The sequence below is a fragment of the Engystomops pustulosus genome, chromosome 1 (assembly GCF_040894005.1).
Source record: "Engystomops pustulosus chromosome 1, aEngPut4.maternal, whole genome shotgun sequence".
Classification (NCBI taxonomy): Eukaryota; Metazoa; Chordata; class Amphibia; order Anura; family Leptodactylidae; genus Engystomops; species Engystomops pustulosus.
In genome coordinates this window covers 94,970,608-94,997,617 of record NC_092411.1, presented here as the reverse complement: position 1 = coordinate 94,997,617, position 27,010 = coordinate 94,970,608, and the positions used below count along the sequence as shown (strand labels likewise).

The 27,010-nt window shown below is 42.6% G+C and overlaps 1 protein-coding gene across 2 annotated transcripts in view; it reads left to right on the top strand.

Annotated features, from left to right (window-relative positions):
- Positions 1-205: 205 nt before the first annotated feature.
- Positions 206-27,010, top strand: part of DTX1 (deltex E3 ubiquitin ligase 1) — a 30,840-nt gene continuing 4,035 nt past the window's right edge. Inside the window, exons 1-5 of one of the 2 annotated variants that reach the window (XM_072148323.1) lie at positions 206-835; positions 1,186-1,754; positions 9,694-10,384; positions 24,187-24,248; positions 24,982-25,143. In XM_072148323.1, the coding sequence (XP_072004424.1) occupies positions 1,499-1,754; positions 9,694-10,384; positions 24,187-24,248; positions 24,982-25,143 (1,171 nt within the window). In that variant the 5' untranslated portion in view covers positions 206-835; positions 1,186-1,498. Of the gene's footprint in view, positions 851-1,185; positions 1,755-9,693; positions 10,385-24,186; positions 24,249-24,981; positions 25,144-27,010 lie in introns of both variants that reach the window. The other variant, XM_072148331.1, reaches the window with a different exon arrangement.

Below are 27,010 nucleotides of genomic sequence, written 5' to 3'. Positions count from 1 at the left end.
AGTAAATAATTACAGATACACCTTAAAAGAATATAACAATTTACCTTCAGTCCTCCCCTATATATTCAATATCCTACTGGCCATCACAGGAGGTGGGGGGTGTCTACTGCCCACCACTCCGAGTACATAGCACCATATACTGAGTCCTGATGCTCCAGATCACAATATTCCAGCTTCCACTGGCTTTCTGCTTCCATGTCATCCACTACTAGGTCACATCTAATGGCTGCAGTGCCTCCCTGCCTCTCAGTGTGTCACAGCAGGGAAGCCATGGGGATGGCAATGCAGCCTGTAGATTTATGAATCTATCCAGACCCCCTAACATATCAGGGACCCCATAACCCTCCCTCCTGTCAGTGGAGTAGCTGCAGAGGCTGGAGCTTTATTGTACAGGTTGTAGTATGAGGAGGGGGATGGAAGGGAGAGGGGCTGAGGAGAGTGACACTTCCCCATAGAGGAAGCAGCAGCAGAAGAAGGAGCGATCATGTCTGGTGCCTGCACCCAGTCTCACCAGTAGCCGGATCCTGCGCTGTCATCTACATCCCTGCAGGCTGGGGGGCTGTACATGTCTATTCTCTGGGGTCACTGACTCCTCTCACCCCACCCTCTGGGAGACATTATCCTGCTTCCACCTGAAGACTGTGCGCAGATCCTGCAAGGGAACCCTCAACTGCAACCTCTTCACACTTGTCGACAAGCAGCATCCATAGCCGCATACACAGAGCCATCATCTGACAGCACACCTAGCCCAGCAGCCCTGGGGGAACACACTGCCCCCACCATGAGAACATCACAAAAGGGAGATCAGAAGATGGGCTGCTGACAGGAGAGCACCGTGAGTACACCTATGGTTAGTGCTGTGCATATAGGAAATATATATTATATCTATAGATGGGGATTTCAGGGGTCCCTCTTGCATACATGGTGGCAGAGCTGATGTATTGGTAGGATACTACCAGTTTATGGTGATTCTGCTCATTATACATCTGAGTCTGCATAGAGACAATGATCCTAAAAACATGACATGGAAAGAAGCATAGCATTGTGAGCATGGAGAGAAGCATTACTGTCAGGGACTATGTGTTTAGTATGCCAGGACTGTACACAGCATAGCACTGTGACAATGCATAGACAACAAATACACCAAATCATTTTGACAATCCTTTTTTTATATATCTTTTGCAGATGCCAACCACATCTAGTAAATGCTTATGGACACATGGCCTCACAAGCTGACAACTGACCACCAAGACCTGGGACTGGTTCTTCAGGCTTTGGAGGCAAAGCTACAATGTGCATCTTCATTATCCTTAGTATTTCTGTTACGATACAGTTTCTTGGGGCAACAACTTATATGAAAGGGACGGAAATGCTGCCATAATATCCTGGTTAAATATTATATCCTCCAAAGTTCTGCTGCAGTCTGTCATACTGCTTATTCCACTAGTCCACTATTCCCACCTGATACCGAGGTGCCTGTATTTTTCTTTTTTTTGCCATGTCACGTCCAGGTATCCTTCAATCAGTAAGTGGTCAAAATTTTGGAGGTCAAGGGGCTCCCCCAAGAGTTGTAGTCTGGGAATGGTTGAATGAGCATGGACGTTGGAGACCATATACTGCAACTGTATGTCATCATATTGAGAATGCTTTACGAGAAGATGGAAGGGGACGAGTGGCATTAGGGCAGGTGGACACACAGCTAGCACCATATGTCATTGATCTCCAGACTATGCACCAGTACCGCCAGGACACAGGTAATACTTGTCATATCTTATAAAAGACCAGTCTACAAAATGCTTGAAATATATTTATATTTTTATTATTGTCTTTAAATCATGAGAACATTTATTTATTGTGAAAACTATAAATATTATTGCTAATGTGACAAAAATAACAATGTATATTTTGAGAATCGCCAAAAATACAGTCTACAGTTAGCAATGCGTGCCAGTTAACAAAAATTATCAGTCCAATTGACTTTAAAGGGAACCTTGCTTGCTTGCTCACACCTCCTTTCCCTACGTCATCCGGCTGTCGGATGAATTATAACACATATGCCTACGGCTACCATGAGCGGGCACAGGAAGCTAAGTAGTAAAGCCGCAGGCCGTAGGCGTCGTATGCGCCGTAGGCATTTGTGTTATAATTCAGCCGACATCCAAGTGACGTAGGGAAAGGAGGTGTGAGCAAGCCGCGGGACTCGAACATATGTATCCGCCCACCTCGACTCGCTAGATTCTCTGCCCGGTTACTAGGCAGAGAATAAATGTAAATTTTTCCTTTTCCTTTTATTAGCGGAAGAAAGGTTGCCCTTATGCTATAAGGCAGTGATGGCGAACCTTTTAGAGAACAAGTGCCCAAACTACAACCAAAATCCACTTATTTACCGTGAAGTGCCAACATGGCATTTTAAGCAGTAACTTACTTCTACCTGTTCTTCCACATATTTCAATCATATCAGCCCGAGGTCACTGATACAGTTGAAAGAAGGAGGGCAAATTCAGACTCTCATTGTGGCTTCTCTCCAGGGTCTCTCTATAGAGTTAGAATTGAAGGTCTAGCAGTAGGATCTCCAAAGATAATGCAGCCCTGTCCACACCTTCTCACTTTTCCCACAGTTCCAAACAGCCAATGAAGTGTCGCTTTAAAATATCGCTGAGTGCAGCATCTCTTAAGTTGCCTGGGACTGCAGGAAGATTTGGTGTTCCTGACTGGTGAACTCTGTCCTGGGGTGACAACCTGAGTGCCCACAGAAATGGCTCTGAGTGCCACCTCTGGCACCCGTGCCATAGGTTCACCGCCACTGCTATAAGGGCTCTATGGGAACCTGTCCGCAACTTAATTTTTTCAAACAGCAGTGACAGGTTTCCTTTAAGTAAAACGTTGCAAATGCTCAACCACTATGATGCCATACTGTCCTGGCACTAGAACAAATTAGGGACATGTGACCACTTTGTTTTTATATTTGGGACCCACAGCAATCACATATTTATCACCTACTCATTGAGGTTATAGTTTGTGACACCATAACCAGGAGAACATCGAGCAAGTGCAAGTGTTCTTTAAATGTGTTTCTTTAATGGAACAAGAGGATCCACAGCAGATACCCAGGGTTCATGTGCAGTGTATGTGCTGCTGGGGAATTACAAGTATCGCCCCCATTCAGTGGGGCGAATATGCAGAATTGTTGGGTGGGATCCTTAGAAATAATCCGCAACTCTTTGACTCATTTTCCTGTTCTGTAGTCAAAAGGTGTCTAAAAGTTACACTGGAACATCAACATAAATTTGTAAAGTTTATCAATGGTTGATCAGTTGGAATCTGACCACTGCTTCCCAAAATACTCAGCACAGAGCCCCTACAGGAGCCACATTGTACAGCAGTGGTAACAATTACAATGGCTTGTTCTGCAGCTGGTCTCACTTAGGTGAATGAGGCAACCTGCAGTACCAGGCATCGCCACTGTATGCAAAAGTCTCTTTGCCTGTGTAAAGAGAGCAACGTGTTCATAAAATGTCACATCCTCTTTATTATCATTGTAGATATTTCACGGTGTCCTGGAGGTACAACCTCGTCTGATAGAATATTGATGACTACTGTAGCTGGGACATCAGTATTTTATTCCCAGAGAATTCCCTTTAAATAATTGTATTGCCTTTTTTCCAACCCGCTGCTGCTCAGTAATCATCTCAATCTTATGTTTTCATTCTCTCTTGTATGGAGTAATTTAGGATGTTTTGTTACTTGTCTGAGAATGAATCAAACACTGACATTTTCTATCTGGTTAGAGTAAACGCATATTAACAAAGTCGGCATGTTTGCACGCAGATGTTTTCAAAAGCAAGAAATATTTGCACTGAAATAATCGCAAATTATTGCGGCTTTGCCACCTCCATGCCACCTTCCTGCCCTGTGCCTACCCGCTTTTTGAAAGTTTTATGCCAAACTATGCCAGATCAGGCCTGGTGTAGATTTGACCAGTGGCGTGGCCGTCCAAAGGATACATCAGTAGATCTACACCTCTTCATATATATCCGCTGCTATGGGGAGGCATGGCTTTTATCATACACAGCTGCACGACATTTAATAAATTCTCCCCATGGTTACTATCATGAACTGGAATTCTGGAAGTACCAAAGAAGGGTACTGGGTATTGCTATGCAAATGAATATTGTAAAATGGAGGCTTGCCTGAACAGTTTGGATTCTGCACCTAGTTATTGGCCCACATTTACTAAGGTGCTTGCGCCAGTTTTCAGGTGGACTTTGCACGTTCTTTTCAGTGCCACATTTGTGTTGTACATTTTGTGGTGAAGCAGCACTTGTCTTCATGCAATACTAATTACTGCACTGAAAGGGAATGTTCCAGGGCACAGTCGAGCCGTGTGCTACATTTATCATGTAAAGTCCAACAGAAATGTGTCGCATTCCCCATGAACAGTTAGAGATCACTAATAATTGTATATTGGTAAATATCTTGCCCCTCACACTTACTCACTCATATTAAAAACACATGAGGTAAAGTGATCAACCCCTTTAAAGTCTAAGTTATCATTGTTTCCATCATTATACCATATTCATTTCTTTAGATGTTCATGCTGTGGGAATGAATCTGCTCCAGACCAGGACCACCCACTTGACATTATGTACACTAATTAGCATATTAGTTGCTGAAACTGAAAGCTCTGATTGCTCTGAAAAATATTTATACACCAGGATCAGAGAAGTCCATATCAAAGGGTGCGAAGAATTGGTGGACTTGGAGATGAATGGTCCTATTTAAGAATGAAACTTGTGTAAAGATGTATATTAATAAGTGGCTGGCTTCATGTGTTTGCAAATTTATTGTTAATGTTCTTGAATATGTTCATTCTGTAAATGTTTTTCATTACTGACTTGATATCAGATGTAGGCATTGCACTTATTACACAGAATGTAACACAGCAGCTCTATTATACTTACATGCAGCTGAGTTATCCTCTGTGCCTCACTTCTTTCAGCCTAACCATTTAGGTGGATAGCCATGCCCTAGCAAATTTTGGTCATTATCTATGTGTAATTGTGAGACTTTCATCAGAAAAGGGTCATTTCTTTATCATGCGCCAGTGTGTGCTACATCATATGATATACAGTAGCTCTGTAACACAATACAGTCACTGAACCACAAAGGCCTCCTGAAGCCAGTTCTCCTTCCCAGGGACTCTTTAAGTTGGATGGCCCTTAGGGACAGATTCATCTGGTACAAAACACACCTCCCAACAGGATTATTAATTATCTGCTTGTTGTTGTGACCGCAGACCTGCAGAGTCAGAGGAGAGGGAGGGAGCGCTTGGCAAGGAACGGGAAACTGACTTTTATACCCGTGTCATGTTACAGCAAATGTTTCTTCCGCAGGAAGAAAATATATTTTCTTATCGTGGTATCTAAATATTTTTTATTGCACACTTTTCCCACATATGAACGTCGTGTTTCCCTATGAAAGGTAACATTTCTTGCATTTACATCACATTTGAGCAGTATGTAGGAAGTAAATCAATAAATCAATACACAATGTTGAAGGCTCAAATTGTTCATTTTGGCCTTCTGCTGACACATGCTTGCCAAGAGCTGTAAAATAACCCCCTTTAAAGTTGGAAGCAAAATAATTCTGCCATAACCTGAATAGCTTCATCAAGGTGTCTATTTAGTATAGTGTTAAAGGGAACCTGTCAGCTGGAATTGTCCTAATAAACCACTCTGTTTGTTGTGAAGCAGCTTAACATTTATCTGCCTTGTGATATTATCCAAAAAAGTAACTTTGAAGTGAGATGTAAACTGGTTGTATGAAGTCACCGAGTACGCGCAGCCGCCAGCTCTGTATAGTCTATGCAGAGTGCGGATGAGTGCATGCAGCTACCAGGAGTTGCGCGCTGAAGATCTTGTAGTAGGAGGATTCAAAGAGGCTACTTGGGCATGGAGTAGTCGTGCCATGTAGCCTCAGCTCTGGCTACTCCACGCACCAGTAGTCCCTTTCAGATATTTGCATATTAGGTTATAAAAGATATATAAAGTTACAGGCCACTCAAGGATTAGCGCTGGGCCACACTGGGCCATGAAAGAAACATGATATGAAAGGCGGCAATCACTTTAAAACACACACTGGCTGTTAACATATTTTTGTAGTAGGATGAAACAAAATAAACCTGCCCAAATATAAAATGTTATTGTATCAAAGCCAAGATCATTTCAACATGATTTATATGAATCAGTATTGCAGGAAAATATAAAATACATGCATAAAATATTCAGGTATGTTGACCCCTAGCAATTACGAGAACAGGGTCTCACCAATGCTGTGGATGGGGAATAAGTGTCTATATTGGAATAACCGAGATGTTAGTATTTCTTTATAAATTTTTATATGACCCAACTGCTGCTTTGGAGTGAGAGCTATAGAACAGAGTCACCACTATTTTTGTGTGAAATGTATTGGAGACATCATATAAAGTAGTCTATGAAAGTATTATTCCTCTTGTACACATTGGGGCTCATTTACTGAGGGTCCACAGACCGCATTTTCGTCGGGTTTCCCGAACATTTCCGATTTGCGCCACATTTAACAGGAGTTTTTGGCGCACACGATCGGATTTTGGCACAATCGGGCGGACTTTCATGCAACACAAATCGGGGTTGTGGCCGTCGGACAACTCGATGGATTCGGACTACGCGCGGGATTTAAAATTCAAATTGTGCACTTACAAGCAGTGGGAAGAAGAAGGTGAACTCCAGTGGACTTTAGGGGGGAAGCGTCAGATGCAGGGGATCGCGACAGGACCGGGTAAGTAAATTTGTCCCATTGTGCTATTTCATACAAAATTTGTCAAAAGGCTAAGCGCATTCAAAGTGGTTTTCCCATGAAAAAAAGTTCTTAAATCTCAATCCCCTACTGATGTTTACACTATAAAGATCATTTTAACTCACTTACTTTACAATTTAACTCAGTTTTATTGTTGTTCCTATAACTCAGTGATGGTCAGTGTAAGAATTCAGAGTGTGGGCGGCGGCTCTCTAAGCAGACACATTATGATTCCTGGATATAGCACACAATGACAAACTGTCAGCACTGCTACATCTCTGGTACACACACACAATCAGCTCTGCTACAACTTCTTCCCATGCTATATAAATCTTATCTGTCTGTAGCTTGTAGATTTAGTCTCCTCCACTAAGTGCTCATTAGTGATGGGTTGTTCGCAAATGACTGGCAGGAAGAGCCAGCTCTTTTGTGTGATGACTGGAGTCGGCTCTCCTCAGTGAGCCAATAGCTCACTTCACCCCGCCCCTATGGTGGTGTGGGGTGACTGACTGGCCTCAGGTAGGGGGGGAGGAATGAGCAGAGAACACACTGCATAGAGCAGACAGGAGAAGAGATATTTATGAGAAGAATCTGCCCTGCCTGACCCTAAGTTAGAAAATTTACAGTCGGAACCCAGGGCAACCAAAATTTTATACACCAGACAGAGACAGGTTGGAATTATATACCATATATACTCATGTATAAGCCGAGTATTTAAGCACAAAAAATGTGCTGAAAAACCCCACCTCTGTTTATACACAAGTCAATTAAAAAAAATGAACTGACATACTCACCTTCTGGCGCTCCTGATGCTTGCAGCAGCTCCTCTTTCTTCTCTGTGCTTTATTAGCTGCCAGAGGCACGGCCATGCACTCTGCCGGCACACACTATGATCCGGCGGTGTCGACGCTGATGACGTCATAATGTGCGCCGGCCGGCAGAGGCGTGTCCATGCTAACACAGCAGAGAGAAGAAAGAAGAGGAGCCGCAGGGATGGGAACATCTGGGAGCCGTTCCCACCCTCGGGGAACCATGCAGAGCATCGGGGATGCCGGAAGGTGAGTATGTAAGTTTATTTTTTTATGTACCGAAGAGGGCTGGCTGTATGCCACAGGGGGGCTGGCTGTATACCACAGGGGGCTGGCTGGCTGTGTACCACAGGGGGCTTGCTGGCTGTATACCAAAGGGGCTGGCTGGCTGTATACCACAGGGGGCTGGCGGGATACCACAGGGGGGTGGCTATATACTACAGGGGGCTTGCTGGCTGTATACCAAAGCGGGCTGGCTGGCTGTATACCACAGGGGGCTGGCGGGATACCACAGGGGGCTGGCTGTATACCACAGGGGGTGGCTATATACTACAGGGGGCTGGCTGGCTGTATACTAAAGGGGGTTGGCTATATACTACAGGGGGCTGGCTAGCTATATACTACTGTGGGATGGCTGGCTATATACTACAGGGGGTTGGCTATATACTACTGGGGACTTGCTGGCTATATATTACTGGGGGCTTTCTGGCTATATACTACAGGGGGCTGGCTATATACTACAGGGGGTGGCTGGCTATATACTACTGGGGGCTGGTTATATACTACAGGGTGCTGGTTATATCCTACCGGGTTTGGCTATATACTACCGGGGACTGGCTGGTTATATACTACAGGGGGATGGCTGACTCTATAGTACTGTGGGCTGGCTGGCTGTGTACCACAGGGGGCTGGCTGTATACCACAGGGGGCTGGCTGGCTGTATACCACAGGGGGCTAGCTGGTTATATACTCGTAGGCTTTGACAAATGCATTTCTCACCCTCATACTGGAGTCAATCGGTTTTTCCCAATATTTGGAGGTAAAATTAAGGGCCTTCGCTTATACTCGGGTCGGCTTATACTCGAGTATATATGGTATGTGAAATGCTGTATTTTTGTTAACAGTGAATAAGCGAATGTGTTATTTTGTTATCCTGAGTATATTTAAGAATCTTGTCTCCGTGGGAATACCCCTTTAAGTAATTTTCATATATTTTCATCTATATGATATTGGAACTAGAAGAATTTATTGTTTCTCTTTCTTTGTGACATTTATTCTTCAGAAGACATAGCTGGCACATAACTGCATGGGGCACCTTTGTAAGGTCAGAAGGGTGAAACAGCAGAAATAAACTTGGCAGTCAAGTTTTATTTGTCAGTTTGTCTTTATGTCACCCTGTCCTTTAGTTGGATTGGTCGTTGCAGCCTACTGCAAAGTCATTGTGTCATCCAGGCTGGCATAGACATTGCCATCAACTCCAGTCATTGTAAAATGGTTATTATATCAATGGAAGGCATTTATTTCATGCAGGCGGTCCCCTACTTAAGGACACCCAACTTACAGACGACCCCTAGTTACAGACGTACCTCTCTGACCACTGTGATCTCTGGTGAAGCTCTCTGGATGCTTTACTTTAGTCCCAGGCTACAATCATCTGTAAGATTTCTATAATGAAGCTTTATTGATAATTCTTGGTCCCAAGGAAAAAATTGTCACTGGGACAAAATGTTTTTTTTGTCTACCATTATAAAATATACAGTTCCAACTTACATAAAAATTCAACTTAAGAACAAACCCGAAGAACCTATCTTGTAACCAGGGGACTGCCTCACAACACTGTCACTAACTGAAACTAATATTGTTGAGTATTTTATTTAGTCTGGACTGAGATAAAATAATTTTACTTTGGAGAAACATGGACCCATCTGTAATACTTATTACCTGATAAATGTATCTGTTAAAGTATTGCTTTGGTATTCAAGTAGACTTTTGCTTTTCAAGTTAAACGTTTCTTCAGATGGCCATATAACCTATTATTTTTTTTTGACAGGGACTGTCCGCCCAGTAAGACGGAGCTTTTTTGAACCATCTTCTGCCCCAGGCAAAGGTATCGTATGGGAATGGGAAAATGATGCAGGTTCCTGGACTCCTTATGACACAGAAATATGTATTGCTATTCAGAATGCCTACGAGAAGCAGCACCCTTGGCTGGACCTCACCACACTCGGGTTTTGTTACTTGGTGCATTTTCATAGTATGTGTCAAGTAAACAGGCAGACACATCGTAAGCGGCGACTAAGAAGGCGCATGGATCTTGCATATCCTTTGACAATGGGATCCATACCTAAGTCTCAGTCATGGCCTGTGGGATCTGGTTCTGGACTACCCTGTTCATGCCCCCAGTGTTTGTTAGTAAACAGTACAAGAGCAGCTTCAAATGCTATCTTAGCATCCCAAAAAGTCAAGGTCCCCCCTGGGCCTCCACCTAACTTGCCACCTCCACCACCCCCTCCACTGCATCCATCTGGAATAAGACAAAGCAATACGTATAGTGGAGGAGCTACCAGTTGGGGAAGACCCGGAGAGGGAGGTCGACCTACAGGAGGAATCAGAAATGGCTCAGGATTTTCCCGTAGTCAAAGTGTACCCGGACCAGCACCATACCCAGGACAGAACAATTTGAACAGACCAGGAGTGCAGAGAACCAGTGGGAGCAACAGTAGGGCATCTATCCCTCCTGGGTAAGTCAGTAATGAACTGAATACAATTTATGTGTAGCAAATATATTTAAAGAACATCTACCACCAGGATCAAGGATTGTAAACCAAATTAACATTTATGCAAATGAGCCTTAGGGGCTCTATGCTCCATTATCACCCATGTCCAGAACACCTCAGGCTCTTTTGCATAATTTTAAAAGCCCTTTTTGTGTAAAAATACAGGGCAGGTCCTTCCGGGGGAAGTGCACACCAGAATGCTTGGTTTACAATCCTTTACCCTGGTGGTAGATGTGCTTTAAGGTATAACATGATGCCAGATAACTGTTAGTTTCCTACAATAAAAGCCATTCCATGGCTATGCGCGAGCCAACATAGATCAATCTAGATTTTTATTACTAGCAGACTGTGGACTGTGCCTTGAAGCAGCTTGTCTATATTTCCCTACAGGTGTGTAATGTATATTGCAAACTGAAGCTTAACTTTAAAGCAAAAATTGCTGCAAGGTAAATGAGCTGCCCTTAATCTTTTAAGAATTCAGTTTAATTTGGGCCTTAAAGGGATTTTCCCATTTAGAGTATTTATGACATATATACAGAATATGTCATATAGGACCTACATCTATTAACTATTTATGACGCTGAAAGTTTCTTTTACCTTTTGAAAAACTGTGAAAGGAGAGCCCACAGAGAGGCTCATTGGTCAGACACCAAGTGATTATATAGTTATACACATCCTTTGGGTAGGGGTAAAGTGATCCGCAAAAGGGGTATAAGAAAAAAGGTCTGCAGAAATGTGCACAAAAAAAGGTTATTTTTTGTGCTGTTTAATATACAATAATATATACATGCATTTCTAGGTATGTTGTTTTGTTTCCTTTTCTCTTTTCTGTATTGGTATCTTTTTGGAATATTTAAGGAAGTCTACCATTAAAATCAGGGATTTACTCTTAACTTTATAAATCCAGGCTCTGTGATGTGGTAATCTTCTTATATTTGTTATGCATGTCCTCCTTTCTTCTAAAATCAACTTTTAGAATGATGCTAATGAATAACAAGGTCTCCACGGGGAGTTACCGGAGGCCTTTTATACTGTAATTTCACAGGCTATTTCACGTTCTCCTTCAACCCCTGCTCCCTCAACACTTCCTCCTCCCTCTGCTGATGTAATTTCACTGCAGCAGTGGAGGTTTCAGCACACAACCTGTGAATCTGCAGTACAGATGGGCTCTGGAAACACCCACAGGAGCCCTTAAGGCTCATAAGCATAATTTTAAAAGTTAATTTTAGAAGGAAGAAGACCATGGATATCAAATATGAGCAGATTTATGATAGATCTATGAGTAAATGTCCCAAGTATATCCATGCTTGATTTTGACAGTCACGGTGCATGGATCTATGAGTAAATGCCCCAGGTATATCCATGCTTCATTTTCATGGTAGATGTCCTTCATTTGGTAGTTCCCCCTATGCCTGGCAGGTCCTGTCAGCATTGGTGGTAGCTTGCAGCGCTTTGCTTTTGCGACAACTAACTTTGAAATACACATATACATTTATATGACGTATCAAACCTGCTGTATTGGGGTCATACAGAGAATTATGACGATTACCAGTTAGAACGTTCTATGAACATCACTGTGGAATATGTTGGTGACAGAAACAGAAAAGTATTTTCACAATCTTCATAAACCAATGAGACATAAGAATTTTCGCTGTGAGTCATCCTCTTTAAGGATGATTTCTATGAATTCAGGTGTAGAATTTAGCAATTCAGCACTTGTGTGTTCTTGCTTTCCAGTTGCAGGTGGTTTGCACATTCTAAGTGCTTAGTAATATTCTTAGAGGGCTGCAGTCCGCCAGCATTACACAATATAGTAAGAAAGGAACATATGATTTATACTCTCACTAATGCATAGTACATAGAATATGTCTACAGTATTCAGCATGCACAATGTCATCTCACTGATAGTCCAGTAAATCCGCACATTGTATAAGCTGCAGGGACCGGGCTGAACATTTGCTGCTTGTTGCCATGGAAGCAGAGCTCAGGTGCTGCTCATAGCAACAGACTCTATCCACTCTTATGCCGCAGGCAACAAAGGCCCCTGCTATTGTTATACAGCACAGTGTAACCTATATACAGAGTGCTTTGGTTCAAAAGGGATGATAATAACATATACATCAATAGTCAAATGTCAAAAATAATATTTTTCTGAGTCTGCTTTCCATCCAAATGCATTTAGTACAAAAATGTCCAGTGGAACATGATGCTGGATGTAAATCACACCCATCACAAGTATAAGAATGAGGTATCTGTGCACATTAGAGAGTTCACCTTGCCAAAGTCAAGTGTTATCCCCCTCTCCACTGAACAAACCTACTTATAACAATGTATGGGAGAGTCTGAAAGAAACATAAAGGGAACCCGAGAAGGCCGCTTGGGACACTTAACCAATTTAAGGTCATTATGGACCAGTGGTATCAAGTCCAAAATCATCCTATTACATTTTGGTCTGTGGAAAAAAAATATTTCTATAAGGCACATTACTCATCTCCTGAGTTCCTGCTGCACGCTCTTTGTGTCAGTAAAGTGAGGGTAGCACATCCATGTTTCATTGCGCATAATTATATGGTTTTATGTATCGGGACATAACTAAAGAAAAAGTATATGGATGGGTAGCCCCATCACCCCCCCCCCCCCCCCCCCCCCAGTGTATAGATAGCCCCAGCACACTCTCCCCAGTATACAGGTAGCCAGGGTTTTTTTTTTCTTTTAAAAAATAAACTCATTACTCACCTTTCAGGCACTTCCAACAGCTCCTCTACTCCCCTTTCCTTTTGCAGCAGTGCCCGCAGAGCAAACTTCGTGCGCTCGGCCCGCATCATGAGGCAGTAAACCACCGCGTTGCGGAGCTAGCTCTGCTGGCACTGCTGCAAGAGATGAGGAGAGAAGCAGCAGGGTGTGCCTGTAAGGTGAGTAATGAATTAATTTTTTTATGGGCTGTGGGCAGTGGTGGCTGCCAGTGCCCCCAATTTCCTCAGCTGTGTTTGATTACATTGACTGGACTTGATTAGGAAAGGCACACATCTGTCCTCTCAGCTCACAGTGCATGTCAGAGCATGCAAATAATAAGCTCTAAGGAGCCCAGAGACAGAATCGTGGCAAGGCATAGAAATGGCCAAGGTTACAAAAGAATCTCTGAAGCACTTAAGGTTCCTGAAAGCACAGTGACCTCCATGATCCTTAAATTGAAGAAGTTTGGGACGACCAGAACTCTTCCTCAACCTAGCCATCCAGCAAACTAAGCAATCATGGCATAAGAGCCTTGGTGAGAGAGGTAAAGAACAACCCCAGGATCACTGGAGCTGAGCTCCACAGATGCAGTAGGGAGACTTTCCACAAAGTCAACTATCAATGCAGCCCTCCACCAGTCGGGGCTTTATTGCAGAATCTGCCGATGGAGACATATGAAAACCGCAGTTTGCAAAAAAACACATGAAATACCTTCTAGACTATGAGAAATAAGATTCTCTGGTTTGCTGAAATGAAGATTGAACTTTTTGGTGTTAATGCTAAGCATTATGTGTGGAGAAAACCAGACAATGTCAGTCACATGCCAAATACAATTCCAGCAGTGAAACATTCATCTTGGATGAAAACCTCTTCCAGAGTGCTCTGGACCTCAGACCTCAGACCTCAGACCTAAAGCACACAGTTAAAATAACAAAGCAGTGGCTTCAGAACATCTCTGTGACCCTTCTTGACTGGCACAGCCAGAGCCCTGACCTAAACCCAAATGAGCATCTCTGGAGAGACTTGAAAATGGCTTCCACCAACATTCACCATCCAACCTGAGGGAACTGGAGAGGATCTTCAAGGAAGAATGGCAGAGGATCCCAAAATCCAGGCCTTAAAAACGTGTTTCATTGATCACAAGAAGACTCATGGCTGTACTAGCTTAAAAGGTTCTTCTACTCAATACTGAGCACAGGGTCTGAATACATATGACCAGGTGACATTTAAATTTTTCTTGTTTAATAAATTAGCAAAAATATCTACATTTCTGTTTTTTTCTGTCAAGATGGGGAGCACAGAAGGTGTGGGTTCTATAGGTATCTCCAACTGCGACATGCATTGTCGGCACAATTCCCTAGTGTAGCCCCAGCCATACTGTATCTAAATACCCACTGAATGACATATACAAAACACAGGGCCCAAGAGCTTTAGTCTTGACTGTCTATACGTAGTTCATATCACAAAGAGACGGGTTTTCCCACAAAAGAAAATCCTAAATCTCAATCCCCTAGTGATGTTTACACAATAAAGATCATTTTAACCCCTTAATTAAAAATTTTACTCAGTTTTATTGCTGTTTTAGCTCCTATCACTCAGTGATGGTCAGTGTAAGATTCCAGGGTGTGGACTCTGCTCTCTAAGCAGACACATTGGGGATCATTTACTAATGGTCACGATGCACACTTTTGTTGTATGGTGCACCTTTTTGGAGCTAAAATGACTTGCACTGGTATTTAATAAGTGTGCGCGCTGGGATAGTGGTGCCCGCAATCCTTTCTGTGGCACAGCTGCGCTGGCTTTCATGCGACACAAATTAGGGCGCAGGCTGTCGGACAGTCCGATGATTTGGACTGAGTGCGGTATTTAACTTTTAAATTATGTCGCAAGCCCTATGTTTAAAATGCACCACAAAAAATGATTTCAGCTGAACGATCTTAGTGAATAGCAGCACGCTGCATTATAGACTGACAATGCACTTTCAGTAAACTTCGGTGACCCTGTAAATAAATGTGCCCCAATATGATTCATCTAGTTCTGTGAGCAGATAGTATGGTTGTGATTTTCAATATACAGATGTATATACACTTTCATCTGGCTTCTGACATTGTACTTACACACTGACACATAGAGAGAGATGAGACAGATCAGAGATGCATAAGATACCTATCACACAGAGGAGTGACAGACAGAGGCTGACAGGCTTTTACACTGTCAGCTCTGCTACATCTCTGTTCTCACAGATATGTGCCTGCCTCCCCCTTCCACAAATCACTTATCTGCCTGGAGTTTGTAGCTTGCAGCTTCTCTTTCCTCACGATGTGGTGCTGGCAGGAAGTGAGTCAGTGAGTGTTTCAATGCTAGGACTTTCAGGAGGCGTGGCTACAGGGACAGAGCAGAGAGAGACAGAATCTCAGCAGCACGCAGTCACACAAGAATCCAAGATGGCGGCCACCCGACCCTAAGTCAGAAGTTACAGGGTCGTGTCAAGGGGCAAGTGAAATTGTGTACAGCAGGACTGATAGAGACAGGTCGGACTTATATCTATGAAATTCTGTATTTTGTTAATAACAGTGAATTTGAGAATGTGTTATCTTGTTATCCTGAGTACATATTAGAAACTTGTCTATGTGGGAATACCCTTTTAAACATTCCCCACTGTGGGTGCTGGACAGGTGGAGGGAACTCAACCCTACTCTTTGGGATGGAATGTATTTTCTCTATTCCCATCTCAGGGTTTCCCCCTCTGTGCACAACAGAATGGCACACCTCTATGTAGTACACCAGGCATATCTCACTCCAATATGTTTATACAGAATGGGGCAAACATCCCAACACTGTTTGGCCATGATGTGGCTCCCTGGAAGCCGATTTTTGGCACTTGTACTGGGTATGTCCCCGCATTGCACAATATTGGAAACGGGTAACTGTTCAATAGTCTCAGTTCTGGTGGTCTTCATTCTTTTAAACTGTTTTTATTATTAAACATGTTCACAGCGTTCATTCAGTATACAATGAGACAATAACGTCTGTATACAATGATACAGAATTGTGTGGATACAGTGATACAGTGCCTGGCATGCTTATACATCGCAATGAATGAAAAATATCACTTTTGAACTTCTACCGAGTCTCTTTTTGTTCGGCTGTACAATTGCGCTATGAAATTAGGTAATAAGCAGATTAAAGGAAAACATAAGATAATATAACACAATAATCAACTGACTAGAGTCTAAACGCAACTCTTCTAGTCTCAACTGTGAAACACTACAGGTGCTTGGTGTGTCAGCCCCTTCTTTTATTCCTAATTCCCCCACTCAATACCCCAGTTACTCACTCCTGTACCTTTTCCCTTTCCCTCATCCCACCCACGATCGGCCAGCCACCATGTCTGCGGGGTTGTCCCCCCGGTGATATGGTATAATCTGTCTTTCGCGGTGCTCCACTGCTTTATGATGTAGGAGTCAGGTCCCTCAATTCCTGTCTCAGTCTACACACTGAATAGTTTGTGTCCCTCGACTCACACCAGATCCCCCACACTCGCTCAAACTTGTCAGGACATTTGCGGTGTTTGTACAACAGCTTTTCGTATGGTAAAATTTGGTTAATTTGTGCTTTCCACATGTTTACGTTTGGGGTATTAGGATCATACCATCTGAGTGCTATGCTCTTTCGGGCCATAAATTCCCTCAGGAAAAAAATTTGGCAAAGAGACCAATCTTCTGCCTCAGGGGACATGGGGATGGGAATGTGCATTAAAGTGGACAAGAAGCTAGTGATGTCCTTCCAGAACTTCTGAATCGGGGAACAGATCTAGCTCACCCCATCTTAGACAGGCGGTCGAGGGAACTCGGCCCATCCTTGCCATGCATACAGGTGTTAGGTAGGCCTGGTGGGTGAAGTATAGTTGAGTCATCCTGTTATTTATTGAGGGGGACACTGGTATGGGCAGCGAGTAGTTCGTCCATCGACTCATCCTCTAATGCAGGGATGAGTGTCCTCCATTTGTCTAGCATCGGTAGTTTGTTGTTGGCTAGCTTTCCCTGAGTTAGGTGGGTATACAGTGCAGAGATGATGCCCCTAGGTGCCTTGTGTTTTGCATATCCCTATTAACGTGTAGGAGGAAATGGGCGTCCTGGGGGGAGGAAACTGAGATTCCAGGGCATGTCGCAATTGTAGGAATCTATAAATTTCTCTCTAATTCAAACTTTTGTTGGAGTTCCTGAAAGGAGTGAAGGACGTTCGCGTTATATACATGAGCTAGGGTGCGTATACCTTTACTTTCCCAGAAGGGGCCCCCCTCCAGCTGTTGTAGCTGTGATAGAGATGGATTGTTCCAGAGTGTTACTCACGTGTGGCTCTCACACAGTCCAGCCTCTGTGTCTCCAGGTAGAGAGCCCCTTCTGACTGCTCCACACCCTTTTTTAGGGATTGCGTACCTGGTGCATTGTTAGACAGATTAGAAACTGGAAGCTTTGGTCTGGAGCAGTGATCGCGCTTTTGTCTCCACTCCAGCAATTAGAGTCCAATTAGGTCTTCCAAGAGACCAACACATGGAAAACAGCTTCCAGTTTGACCCAATTCACATTGTGGTTGCTGTAATACACATGCACACTCATTTTCACTCCAATACAATAGTGACCTTATACTTGAGCATAAGCTGACCCGAGTATAAGCCGAGACCCCTAATTTTACCACCAAAAACTGGGAAAACCTATTGACTTGAGTATAAGCCGAGGGTGGGAAATGCATTGGTCACAGACCCCCCCCCAGTATATAGCCAACCAGCCCCCTATAGTATACAGCCAGCCCAGCCTGCCCCCAGAAGTATACAGCTTGCCCCCAGAAGTATACAGCCTGCCCCAGTAGTATACAGCTTGCCTCAGTAGTATACAGCCTGCTCCCTGTAGTATACAGCTTTCCCCCAGTAGTATACAGCCTGCCCCCATTAGTATACAGCCTGCCCCCAGTAGTATACAGCTTGCCCCCAGTAGTATACAGCCTGCCCCCAGTAGTATATAGCCTGCCCCTAGTAGTATACAGCCTGCCCCCAGTAGTATACAGCCTGCTCCCAGTAGTATACAGCTTGCCCCCAGTGGTATACAGCCTGTCCCCAGTAGTATACAGCCTGCCCCATGTAGTATACAGCTTGCCCCCAGTAGAATACAGCCTGCCCCCAGTAGTAAACAGCTTGCCCCCAGCTGCTCCCCCGATGTCCGCACGGCTCGTCTTCAGGCTTCCGTGTCCATCTTCGTTCTTCTGCTGGGCGCCGCCATTGCTCTCTCCCGGCCGGCGCCTAGTATGACGCACCGCAAGGGGGAAAAGCATGCTGGCGCTCAGCAGAAGAAAGAAGATGGGCGCGGAAGCCTGAAGATGAGCCGCGCGGACATCGGGGGAGCAGTGCTGCACTTCGGGGCCACCGGAGGGTGAGTATATAAGTTTATTATTTTTTAAGTATTTTTTTACTTATTTTTTACTTTATTGACTCGTGTATAAGCCGAGGGGACGTTTTTCAGCACATTTTTTGTGCTGAAAAACTCGGCTTATACGCAAGTATATACTGTACATAGTTTGTTGAAACAGCATCTACCGTGGGCTAGGGCAGCTCCAGGTTTCAGTAGGCCCCTGGGCGACAGAGACTAAGTAAGCCCCTTTGCAGTGAACTCACGTGGCAATATTAAAAATTCTGAAACTAAAATTGTCTCCTGTTCATTAAAATATTTCCTAGTTTATCATACCAAACAGCTCCGTCACCCCCTATGGATTCATTAGATACAACCCCCCTCAATTCCTTTTGTACAGCCTTATGTGGGCCCCCCCAGCAGCTAGTGGTGCTGGCCTTACTGTCGGTCACAACTATAGACTGCGACTGTTGTACTGAAAAATAACCTACTGACAGGTTTCTCAGGGAAGCAGAGAACAACTGTCTGTGTGGATTAAACTTCAACTCCATATTGCAGAAACCTCTATATTGTCTATTTAACTTCTCAAAAAACTAGCAGTTTCTAAAGGCATGTGGACCCCTCAGACATAGGGGTCCACACCAACTAATGACCCTGTTTTTTTTCTTTTTCCATAAGGATATTAGTCTATTCAAAATAGAAATATTCTTGTGAACAATAAACTCATATCCTGACTTCTGACCCTAGAAGTAGTTTCCATCAGTTGCTCATACGGTGGCTATAAATAGCAGTGTGTATCCTCTACGTGTCTAGGATCGAGTCTTCAGACCTTAATCTCTCCTAATCCTTGTTTATCAATGGGGTGAGCAGGTGGTGTCTTTGTCAGGAAGCTGGCTTTACGCATTATGTGATGTCAGACTGAAGGGGGGGCTAGGTGACACCACACAGGTATATAGCCAGCAGACACTACTCATTGTGGGCACTTGCTACTTCTTCAACTTCTTAGCAACTTTTACATAGATATACACATTTACAGTCTCAGCACAGAATGAAGATCACATTGTATTTGGGGTAAGTGAATTGACAGATAACAAACAAGCTATTTTTATTAGTATATATTGAGCAGGGGGTAAAATCGGGTGTTGGTATGTGCCACAGCACTGGAAAGCAGCACTTGAAAGTTCTCAATGTGATTTTATGAAGAAAATTTGTGGTTTTGTGTCAGACCTATAGAAAACCTAAACTCTAAAAGATAATATATCGTCAGAAATGTACCATTTTTTTTTTTAGAATCAAGTTTATTAAGTTAAATATATTTTTTTGTCAACTGCTGTTATTTAAGGTTTATTTTCCACATTCTCTCACATTTTAAAATGTGTATATTTTAAAAAGTCCCAAAATCCTGGAGTTAGCACACTGACCACTAGGCCTGATATTTCCTATTCTGAGATTTCTTCGGTGCAGTCACCTTTACAGGGGCAGATTAGGAACCTAAGAATGTCCCTGAAAATGTTATAGTGTGGCTGTATGTTGTATTTCAGTACATATTAGTAGCAGAAACTGACAAATTTCCTGTGTAATATAAAATCCTACAGAATCTTAGGAAATATATTTAGGATGGATTAATAAACTCAGTTTGATAACCACTGCAGAAAGCCAGTGTATATATTCGTTCACGGTGGTCTGGTGGTCTCTGTACTACAAAGTCTTATATGGTCTTACCTATGTGTCTCCTATCCATTTATGCTTAGTCCATGTATGCGTATAAATATGATGTGGCTAGGATTGTAAATTCTGGTCACAAGCGCTCAGGGCATCAGTATACTAAAGGTAATTACATTACTTCAGCAGTGGGACACTTAAACCACCACTGGCCTTCCCATCAGCATATAACCTTATAGAGTTAAAGGGTTTTGCCCATGAAAGATAGTTCTTACTAGGTGGTGGGCTCTTCTTAGTGAGCTGGATCATAAGGCTCTACTCACTAAGAAGAGTCGGCTCTTCTGACTCCTGAACGGATCCCTATTAAATATATAATAGGAAGCCTCAGGCCAGTAAGTCACCCCCTCACCACTCCACTTTTAACCCAATTTATCGGGTTAAAGGGGCGTGGCGAGCCGATTGGGGAGGGGTTAGGTTAGCTATCGGCTCACTGAGAGGCAAAAGAGCCAGCTCTTTGTGTCGGCTCGTTCACGAACGACCCATCACTAGCATGATCCCTCTATTGCTATGAGATGCTGTGTGCTGACAATGTGCTTAGATTATCAGGGTACAGGGTCTATATACACTTTTATTTAGCTTCTGAACATTCTACTAGTATCTGCCACATAGAAAAAGAGAGATGATAGATTAGAGATTATGAGATCCATGAGATGGATATACCATACAATGACACTCTCAGCTCTCAACTCCCCTATAATACACATAGTCAGCTCTGTTACATTCCTCCTTCTCCTGCCATAAATATCTTATCTTATCTGTAGCTTGTAGAGTAAATCTGTGCATGCTGCTTGTCCCACAAAAAGTGTCTGTAAGCGTGTGAGCTTGTCTTGTAATGGAGGGGCAGAGATCACACTGCATCGTGCAGACAGAAGAAGCTATTCATGAGAAGAATCTGCCTGCCCAACCATAAAAATCAGAAGATTTACGGTCGGATCTTGGGGCAATCGAAATTGTATTCACCCGGACTGTGTTAATAAGTCCTGCGCAAAGACCTCTGTACAGGTCACAGAGCATGCCTAGAAAACTTCCCTGTAGACTTCATTAAACTTCTTCAGACTTTTTCTGCCTATGGTCCTTTTTAGCTGGTTAAAAACATTTCTTTAAATGCAAATGCTCTTAACAGCAGCTCAGGCAAAATGGCTGCCCTATGAGCATGTACAAAAATAGAATTACCGTATATACTCGTGCATAAGCCTAGTTTTTCAGCACAAAAAATGTGCTGAAAAACGTCCCCTCGGCTTATACACGAGTCAATACACGAGTCAATGGACTTAAAAAATAATAAACTTATATACTCACCCTCCGGTGGCCCTGATGCGCAGCGCTGCTCCCCCGATGTCATTGCGGCTCCTCTTCTGGCTTCCCGGCTCCTCTTCGTGCTTCCGCGCCCGTCTTCTGTCTTCTGTAACATCGTGCTGGGCACCGCCATGTTTTTCTCCCGGGAGAGAACAATGGTGGCGCCCAGCACGATGTGACAGAAGACGGGCACGGAAGCCAGAAGAGGACCCGCGTGTACATCGGGGGGAGCAGCGCTGCGCATCGGGGCCACCGGAGGGTGAGTATATAAGTTTGTTGTTTTTTTAAATTCTGGGCTGGCTGTATACTACTGGGGGCAGGCTGTGGTGGCTGTAAACTACTGGGGGCAGGCTGTATACTACTGGGGGCAGGCTGGGCTGGCTGTATACTACTGGGGGCAAGCTGGGGTGGCTGTATACTACTGGGGGCAGGCTGTATACTACTGGGAGAAAGCTGGGCTGGCTGTATACTACTGGGGGCAAGCTGGGCAGGCTGTATACTATAGGGGGCTGGCTGGCTATATACTGGGGGGTCTGTGATCAATGCATTTCCCACCCTCGGCTTATACTCGAGTCAATAGGTTTTTCCCAGTTTTTGGTGGTAAAATTAGGGGTCTCGGCTTATACTCAGGTCAGCTTATACTCGAGTATATACAGTACAAAGTCTTCAATCAGAAAATAATAAACTGATTAGAAATAAAATACAGGCAGCGCTTTACAAATCATAGGGGACATATACAAATATAATATTACATTACAAAGAACAAACAGTCATATGGAACAATAGGAGTGAGGGCCCTGCTCACAAGAGTTTACAGACTATGAGGATGAGGGTGTTGACACAAGATGTTGTAGAATGGTCCAGCCTTTTTTTATAAGGGAACAATATAAAATAATTTAATAAATAATTTAATAAATAAAAATTCTGCTGCTTGAACCACCCATCAGCCGCCATCTTATTTACAGGGTCCAAGGTGAAAAAGACTGCAGCGAAGCCTGTTGGGGCTGGTATATATCTCCTGTTTGCCGAATAACAGACGGGAAATAGGACATAAAATGGATTAGTAAAGGTAGAGTTGACATTTCATGCAGTTAGCGAGTGTGATAGGCTTGCCTTAAGAGATGGGTTTTAAGAGCATGTTTGAAGCTTTGGAGGGTGGGTATTAGTGTGAGAGTCCAGGGGAGGGCACTCCAGAGAATTGGAGCCACTCGGTAGAGATTAATCTAATATCACTGGTAGATCGAAGAGCACGGGAAGGGCTGTAGACTGAGATGAGAGAAGAGAGATAGGGAGGTGCAGCATTATTCAGAGCTTTGTGGATGAGGGTTATTATTTTAAAGTGAATAAGGAAGGAGACAGGCAACCAGTGCAGTGATTGGCACAAACCGGATGCATCCGTGTAGCCTTTGGTCTGAAAGACGAGCCTGTCTGCTGCATTAAGAATAGATTGTAGAGGAGAGAGTTTAGCGAGTGGAAGACCGATTAGTAGGGAGTTACAGTAATTATATACAAGATTCTGTAGGTTCTGTAGGTTTGTTCTTAAGTTAAATTTGTATAAACCAGGGGCAATTACTCATAGATCCCAACACAGTGACTGAGGTAAACTTTTTTTATTTTTCTTATGCATGGCCTTCTTCCTCCTAAAATAAAATGTTTAAAATTAAAGGGGACCTCTCTAACATGTCCTTATTCATGATAAAATTATATTTCCTCAGTATATATCTATTTTGAAGCTATAAATCATAGAAATCTCTATTGTGCCATTCTGTAATTTTTCCTTCAAATTTAGGAAAACCATTCCTTTGTCATATGTGCACATACTGTCTGACACAGGCAGAACATCTCCAAGAAGTTACATCCAGCTTTCAATTTATTCATACATTTCTATGAGAAGTAACAAAGGAAAGACCCAACTTAAGCCCACTGCCCACAAGCAAGTTTGGTCAAAAACTGTAGAATTTACTGGACTGAGCAGAGAACCGCTGAAAGGACATGCTGAGTTCAGGTTAGTATTTTCATGTTAGGTCCAGTAAATCCTACAGGTACCAAATTCGCCTGTTGGCAACAAGATTTAGGGAGAATAAATCCCTGTACCTGATATTTTTATCAGTAATATACCATATATACTCGAGTAAAAGCCTAGTTTTTCAGCACAAAAAAGGTGCCGATAACCCAAACTCAAAAAATATAGGTTTATACAAAAAATATAGGTTTTACCAGGTTTTTGTGGTAAAATTAGGGGCCTCGGCTTATACTTGGGTCGGCTTATTCTTGAGTATATACGGTAATTATTTTAAATTATTTTCTGCTAATTATGTGTCTTCATCCTTTTGAAGTTTCTTGTTTATGGGAATGAGTTTCCTGAGTGTTCAGGTCTCCTTCCTCATTGTTTCTATAGCCATAGAGACTCACTGCATGGAATTCAAGGTACTCCATATTTTTCAGGATTTTTTGTTTTTGTATAAATCTTATATACTAATGGATTTTGTGCTACCGAAATATATATTTAAAAAAAATATATATATATATTCTAAAAATTAGAATTATCTGTATCTGTATATAAATCTCAATATTTTTTTGATTTTATGAAAATGTATATGTATCTTCCTGCAGTGTTCCCGCTCTTCCTGTAAAGAACCTAAATGGAACAGGCCCAGTGCACCCAGCTTTGGCAGGTAAGTTGCAAGAATTCATTGACAAACTAAAAAGTGGAGGATGTGCACCATTATATGCATATTATGCTGCACATTGTACATATATGTGATGTATGTATGCTGTATGTGTATATATATGCTGTATGTGTAAATATATATGCTGTATGTGTATGTATACAATGTATAGTGTGCAACTCACACAAGTGAGTAGAGAAATAAGTATATTTTTGAAGTGGGAAGGGGGGCCCCATTCAGAAGCCTGCTATGGGGCCCTGCCTCTCCTAATTACGCCACTGAGCCTTACTATGTGTTTTAGACCTATTTTTCACATTTTACCAGAATTTCGGTGGAAGGTAAGCAAGCTAGCAAGTTGTGTAAATTAAAATAGATGAAACAGTCTAGCATGTTTCTAAGACTGTCTAATCTAGGCCAGGATTAGTAAATGTGCCCCATTGATTAAACATGTTCTATATAGCTAAATGCTATAATTTTCAATAAGCGAAATTGTCTCATACAGAAATGTACCGTGAAAGAAAATATGTCCCCAGCAGATTAGCTGTTTAGGTCCATTAGGCTTTTTACATGTTGTTTTCTCTTGTACATGTCCATGTCATGGGATAGAAGAGAAGGGCAATCAATAGAGATATCTGAATTATTTGTGGAGTTTTTCTTGTGACATTACGCTATGTTACAAGAAAAGGGATTGGATATAAGTTGGAAGTCATACAGATGCAACTTTCAATTTTTTTTTCAGGAATGACTGGTATTCTTATGTGTGCAGCTGGACTGCCTGTGTGCTTAACCAGGGCCCCAAAACCTATACTGCACCCACCACCTGTAAACAAAGAAGATATCAAACCAGTAAGCGGTATCAGTGGCATCTGCAGAAAGACAAAAAAGAAACACCTGAAAAAAAGTAGGTGACAAAAAAGAAATTAATGCATCCATCTTAAAATATAATTGGTGTGGGTAATGAAAGTATGTAGTTTTGGTAGCCAAGAGATGAGGATACTTAAAGTGTACCTCCATGGTTATAATAATTGACACATATGAACAAAACAGAATGAGGACCATCGTCCAGCAGGGTATACGCCCTTGTACTACATGGTCACAGTTTGGCGCAGCTGTATTTCAAGCAAGATGAAAACTTCTTGCATAATATAAGACTATGATGAACTCCATACTCTGCATTGTGGTCAGTCTGTGAAATATGACCATTATTCACAGACTGACCATGGTCGTGTGCAACTGGCCTTTTTGTTTTCTTGACTTTTCTATTGTTATGCCATTTTGTTTTTCTGAAGCAACTCACTAAAAATCTTCCTAAGAAGATTAGACAGAGGGCCCTAACACAGAACCCCCTACCTGAGCAAACCTTAGCAATACAGGACAACCAGGAAACATACCCTCCCTGCAACAGAGTGCAAAACTTAAAGACAGGACAAGATATTATAAGAAAAGTTAACAGAGCCTAGTTAGAACCAAGAGGACAAACAGTACAAAATCACAAGAACAGACAATAGTCAAAACATAAGCCACAAGTCAAAATACCAATAGACAGAGATGAAAATCATTAAAAATCTGGAGCTTACCATATACCAGGGTAGGCAGAACTTTCTTGGGTTATCAGAGTTACAGCCCCAAGCATTTATTGGGTCAGGAGCTCTGAGAGCCAAACAAAAACAGAGGAACAAGGGAGTAATTTGATTAGAGAGAGCACCTGACAATAGCACGTTAATCATCAATGAACCAAACAACCAGCAAGCTTAAACCCGTGTTCACACTGACTGTTCAAGAGAGACATAATGGAACTATCAGCACATCCTCGACTACACTCCATGAACAGAGGATGATGCTGACACAGATGACACAGAGAGACAGAAATTTATGCAGGATCATATACTTGGATGGGGAGACCCTCTACCGCCCCTATTCTTTGCTGGAGACTTTTGCATCTAAAGAGCTCATAGACAAAAGAGAGCAGTATCACATGATGTCCCCCTCCTCCCTCCAGTACGAGCAAGGAAGAAGTTCCATCTGTGAAACCATTTTGTATCTTTTGAGCAAACAATCTACAGATTTACAGAGAGGACTAACATTGTGAGACATAATAAGACTCAAAGGAGAAAAAAAATATTGGAAGGGTGCTTTAATCTTCCATCTATTAAAATCATTAAATTTAGTATAAAAAGGTGTTTTTTTTTCATTTAAACAACTGCTTTGACATCTAGACCTATAGAATGTGGATACAAGGGTAAATGACCTCTCTCTTAGTGGTGGTGTTCTTTTTTGGTGTCCCTTATATTGGATTTATGATAGGAGCAAAAACATATTGTAGAACCAAAGAGGTTTCTGAGGTTATCTTAACTGCATATCTCCGAATGTGTCCACTTTAACTAATACATGATACACTAATTAAAGATAGTCTACCACCACCATCAGTGTTACAGAGCCCCTCAGCCACATTCCTCACTTACATTCAGGTATAGAAAATGGTTGCTTGGTATACAGAAAATAAAGTTTAACGTGGTATGCTAATCATCCCTTATCCTCCTTCTTCCGTACCATCATACACAAGACGTGGAAAATCTAGCGCTCGCACAGAATTTCTGTGCCTGCCAGATGAGCGTAACATCCTTGTCAGGGCCGGTTTTAAAAGTGGTGCCCTGGGCAAAACTAAAAGTGGTGTCCAAAATAAAACAATTTTATGAACACTCAGTAAGAGGTTCCCTTTAGCCCTGCATAATAATAACACTTTGTAATTTACAAACAGTAGTATGGTA